Source organism: Camelina sativa, chromosome 12 (assembly GCF_000633955.1).
Source record: "Camelina sativa cultivar DH55 chromosome 12, Cs, whole genome shotgun sequence".
Taxonomy (NCBI): domain Eukaryota; kingdom Viridiplantae; phylum Streptophyta; class Magnoliopsida; order Brassicales; family Brassicaceae; genus Camelina; species Camelina sativa.
The window spans coordinates 11,461,167-11,466,990 of NC_025696.1; the positions used below are offsets into that span (position 1 = coordinate 11,461,167).

Sequence of the window (5,824 nt, forward strand, 5' to 3'; positions counted from 1 at the left end):
TCACGAAGAGGCAACAGGAGTGGGTATAAACAAATTCGATAATTCAACTCGATAACTCTCTAGTCTCTCAACAAGAATATTTAAAATATACGTTTGAGATCGAAAGTGCTATGATTCAGTGAACAAGATGGTAACTGTCGATATACGTTTAAACTTGAATCAAATAATTTAGTAGAAGAAACGTACAAAAGCTATACCTATACGGCTCTACCAAGCAGCAGTGGCCTATATTCAGACAATTGATGGCTCCATTGTCTTAAACTGGAAAATTGAAATATACGCATTTTACCCTCTGTTCAATTAAAGTTCATCTTATTTTTTAAACGGCTCATTTTTCTAGCATGTTAACCATGAATCAAAATGATAACATCTTGTTGTTACTTATTTAAATAAATATTTTTATTGTCCTTTCAACATTATAGACAAAAAAAATTAGTCATATCATTTGTTATTCTAGTTTTAAAAATTAGAAATGATAAACAAATTAAATATTATAAATACGTTTTCTATATAACCAGCCAAAGGTATAAGTGGGAACGGTATTAATTGGCATATAAAGATGATGCAATAAAGTCTTTAAGACAAAAACAGCGCCACGCGAATTCGAAGAAAAATGTAGAAAAAAATTTATTTTACTGAAACAGACATATATTCCCTTTACATGTATTTTGAGGGATATAAACTTTTTATTTTCGAATTTTCCTGAGTTTCAACGAGTAAATAGAAGAAAATTACCCTGCTTCTATTTTTTTATCTTCACTTCTTTCCATGTTGAACTTAGAATACCATTTAGCCGAATCTTTCTCCCTTCTATCAGCTGGATTAGTGAAGTTCACCCAATTCATACCAAAACGGATTGTGTAACCTTTACTGAACTCGTAATTATCCATCGAAGACCATGGAAAATACCCTGCTACGTTGCATCCATCCCTACAANGCAAGAGATTGGAGGAGGAGGGAGAGATAAAAAGCTACAATAAAAACCCTTTTTAAACTTTAAGCTATTAATTCATCTCAAGTTTGCATCTCAAGTAGTAATTTTCCCTATTTGTTTTTCAAATAAATATGCCACTTAAGAAAATTTTACTATATCACGAAGAGGCAACAGGAGTGGGTATAAACAAATTCGATAATTCAACTCGATAACTCTCTAGTCTCTCAACAAGAATATTTAAAATATACGTTTGAGATCGAAAGTGCTATGATTCAGTGAACAAGATGGTAACTGTCGATATACGTTTAAACTTGAATCAAATAATTTAGTAGAAGAAACGTACAAAAGCTATACCTATACGGCTCTACCAAGCAGCAGTGGCCTATATTCAGACAATTGATGGCTCCATTGTCTTAAACTGGAAAATTGAAATATACGCATTTTACCCTCTGTTCAATTAAAGTTCATCTTATTTTTTAAACGGCTCATTTTTCTAGCATGTTAACCATGAATCAAAATGATAACATCTTGTTGTTACTTATTTAAATAAATATTTTTATTGTCCTTTCAACATTATAGACAAAAAAAATTAGTCATATCATTTGTTATTCTAGTTTTAAAAATTAGAAATGATAAACAAATTAAATATTATAAATACGTTTTCTATATAACCAGCCAAAGGTATAAGTGGGAACGGTATTAATTGGCATATAAAGATGATGCAATAAAGTCTTTAAGACAAAAACAGCGCCACGCGAATTCGAAGAAAAATGTAGAAAAAAATTTATTTTACTGAAACAGACATATATTCCCTTTACATGTATTTTGAGGGATATAAACTTTTTATTTTCGAATTTTCCTGAGTTTCAACGAGTAAATAGAAGAAAATTACCCTGCTTCTATTTTTTTATCTTCACTTCTTTCCATGTTGAACTTAGAATACCATTTAGCCGAATCTTTCTCCCTTCTATCAGCTGGATTAGTGAAGTTCACCCAATTCATACCAAAACGGATTGTGTAACCTTTACTGAACTCGTAATTATCCATCGAAGACCATGGAAAATACCCTGCTACGTTGCATCCATCCCTACAAATAAGATATATTGATATGAAATATCATTTGATTATTTTTTTCCCATGTATAAAACTGTCAAAGATCAAACCAGTAATTTTAAAAAATCACAGATAACTTACTCGATTGCGCATTTGAGACAAGACAAATGACTACAGTGGCTTTCAATTCGTCCTTGGTCTGCTAATGCTTCAGCAAGTGTTAGATTGCCAGAAGTAGGAAATCCTGTAACGTTCATAATTAACATGTTATTCATATATTTTTGTTAAATAAACTTGTTTATATATATATATATATATATATATATATATGTCGTATACATTACCATTCTCAGTGATATAGGTAAGTGGGTTTTTGTAATTGTCTTTGATATAGTTTAGAATTTGACGGAACCCAGGAGGATAATACACAATATTACCACTCTGTAAAAAACCGTTTGAGTTAGTGATATAATTTTTGTATAATTATGAGCTCTATTTTATATGATAAATATTTTAGTTAAAAATAAAAATTGATACTCACTTGAACACCAATTGGAACTCCATCACGAGAAGCTGCTTATTAAAAAAGAAAACAAATTAAAATCCAGTTTACGTAGATATGCATGCATGCAAGATACTATAAAATTCCCAATTCTGAGACAGAAAAATACCATTCAATTAATATGAATTAAAAAAAAAGGATGGATAGACATACTGCTAAAGTTGGCTCTTGGATCAGTTTCGATGTTTGGTGGTATCGAAATGGGTTGCAATGAATCAGTTGCATACTGTGTGATGTAATAATTTAAACCTAGAAACTCCATGGATCCTTTCACTAATTGAGATTCTAAATCTGTAAATCTTGGCAATCTTTCTCCTAAGGTATCTTTCATAGTCTTCGGATAATCTCCATATACCAGAGGATCCAAGAACCATCCAACAATGAAATCAAACGCTCGCCCCGCAGCCATCTGATCTGAAACGCTTGCTTCATTTAAAGGAACAAACCATCTTCCGATTAAAGTTATTCCAATATTTCCTCCTTGTAACCCCTGCACATTGTTAAGCCTGCTTATAAATATATTACTTAAGCAGAAAAAAGGCTTAATCATTTTTTCATTTGCATTTTGTATGAAAAAGAAACAAAAAGTCAGACGTGGATGTGAAATATATGTTTTTTCATGCAGTGTCTTTTAATTTCTATTTCTATATTTATTTATTTTTTGTATTTTTGTATTAGATCATCTTCAATGGTTTTCTCTATTTTTTTCTCTATAATGAATCTTTATAATAGAGGTGGGTTTTACTTCAATCCATCTCTATTTTCACCTCTAAAATAGAGATTGCTATTTTTCTCTATATATAGAGGAACTCTATTTTTTCTTACAAAGTGTTCCTCTATATATAGAGAAAAAAATAGCAATCTCTATTTTAAATGTGAGAATAAATGTGGGTTGGAGTAAAACTCACATCTATTATAGAGTTTTTCTATTATAGAGAAATGCATTAGAGATGCTCTAAACTAAGTTTATTGAAGCGAAAAAGCTCAATCACGTTATTATTTGTGTTAAGGTTAATAAAAAAAAACAAAAGAAGACTTGATGTGTAACTATGACATAACTCATATGATTTTATTCGTATGAATACCTTGTATTTCTGACGATATGTAGATACAGTTGTAGCATGAGCAAGAAGTTGGTGATAGCCAACAATATAAGGTTCTGTACCAGAATTTCCTCCAAATTCACAACCTGTGCATCGCCCCGGTGGAGATATATCAATTCCGTAACCTCTGTATGCAAACGTGTAAGGTTGATTAAATGTGATCCAAAACTTCACTCTATCTCCGAATCTTTGAAAGAGAAGCTCAGCGTAATCCTTGTAATCCTCCCTATATATATGACCATACATAAAGTATACATGAGCTTATAGATGTAATATCTAGTACAAAAATAAGGCAGGTAAGTATAACTTCTGCCACCAGCAGAAAATAACTATGATAAAACATTTTTGGTTAAAACATCTATTTATTGAGTCGCTTACACTATACGTTTGTTTAGAAAACCGCCATACTCGTCTTCTAAAGCTTGGGGGACATCCCAATGGAATATCGTCACGAATGGTTCAATGCCTACGTGTGCGTGTAATCAAGTTAATTGTTATGCTCAAAGATATACCAAAAAAATACAAGAAAAATCCACATGTTTGTGTAAAATTATATTTATGAAATAATTACCAGTGGCTTTCAGTTCGTTGATGAGGTTGTCGTAATATTTTATTCCATTCTCATCCACTCCTCCACACAGCTTTCCCTCTGAGAAGGCGATATATACATGAGAGAGAGAGAGAGAGAGAGAGAGAGAGAGAGAGAGAGAGAGAGAAAATGTAATTAAAACAAGTAAAAAACCAATAAGAAGATCGGAATAAGAATGAGGGTAATATTACTTGGTAGGACCCTTGACCATGCTATAGAGAATCTGTAAGCTTGAACATTCAAGCGTTTCAATAATTGGACATCCTCCTATAACGCAATGAAATTTCCCGATCAAATTTAATTCCAAGTGACTGTATAAACCAGGGTAAAAAAAAAAAAAAAACCTTATAAAGCTCATAGGAGTTGCAAGCCAGATCTCCCGTAGTGCGGTCTGGAACCTTTTCTGCTAGATAAAAAAGTCTATATTGTGAGCAAATATATTTGTCAAAATGTATATATATACAGTCGATAACCCATGTATGTATATGTGTTTTTTAGAAAAAATATGATATATGTGTATATATATAAAATAATTATTCACATATCAAAAATAAGGACAAAACCTGGATATCTGTGAGTATAGTAGTCCCATCCATTAAGCGCTCTATGCGCAGCACCTTCAATCTAGTACACGTAAATCATTTTTTTTTTTTTAATTCTTCCTAATATTTTTTATTGATTACATAATTAGAGACTAGTGGTGTAAAATATGTCATAACGAACATACTTGATATGCTGAAGTTGCTGCACCAAAAGTGAAGTTTGTTGGAAAATCAGTTCGACTGAACATTTGCACATCATTGCAGTTGAAGGGTTCTTTAGCTTGGCACGCTGGATTGCAAACTCGTTGACTCGTTGCACTTAAAACTGCAAAGAGAAGCACAAGGATGCAAGTTTCACGAAATGTCATGGCTTGAGAGATTGCTTTCACTTATTGTATTTTTGGCTGATGATGAAGAACTGTTGAAGCTGAATCCTTTGATTAAACCTTCACCAAACAAAAGAGATATATGAGAAGAAGACAAACCGAGAGAAGAGAACAAAAGCGTCAGTAAAACAGAGAGTGACAGGTTAAGACACAAACCTGAAACCTGAGTGAAGCAATCAGAAGTTCAACAAGAATCTTGAACTTAGCAGTACACATATATAGGCAGACACTTCCAAATATAGACTATAAATACGGATGCGAAACATAGCTAAATCTTTGCATTTCGACCATTTTGAGATTTACAGATATCGGATAATTTACGAAACTAATGACACTGACGCATTAGTTGAATAAAATAACACGACACGTTATCCCGATAGTCCTAACGCATTAGTTAAAAATAAAAATAACACGACGACACGTTAGCCCAATATTCTTATAGCCCTCTCCGGCTCGCTGACTTCTAGTAAATTGCGTGGTTCTGATCGCTTCATCGTTGCTGGATCTACATAATGGATAACACACTTGACTATTCGTTTTGTTATGATTGGTGATAATAACAATCACATATCCGTTTTCGCTATCGTTACAATCTGACAGTTGACAAAGGAAAATAATTTAAATTCATTCTCAAAATATAAAGTTGTATCGAAAT

General features: G+C 32.3%; 1 protein-coding gene across 1 annotated transcript; it reads right to left on the bottom strand.

Moving 5' to 3' along the window:
- LOC104731315 (myrosinase 4-like) lies at positions 1,652 to 5,551 on the bottom strand. The gene is made up of 13 exons (XM_010450647.2): positions 5,326 to 5,551; positions 4,969 to 5,229; positions 4,805 to 4,865; positions 4,586 to 4,644; positions 4,433 to 4,508; positions 4,224 to 4,301; positions 4,031 to 4,118; positions 3,635 to 3,878; positions 2,703 to 3,039; positions 2,529 to 2,560; positions 2,332 to 2,428; positions 2,129 to 2,231; positions 1,652 to 2,021 (listed from the first exon to the last, which is right to left on the bottom strand). The coding sequence occupies exons 2-13, from the start codon at positions 5,149 to 5,151 to the stop codon at positions 1,823 to 1,825; spliced, it is 1,557 nt and encodes a 518-aa protein (XP_010448949.1). The 5' UTR covers positions 5,152 to 5,229; positions 5,326 to 5,551; the 3' UTR covers positions 1,652 to 1,822.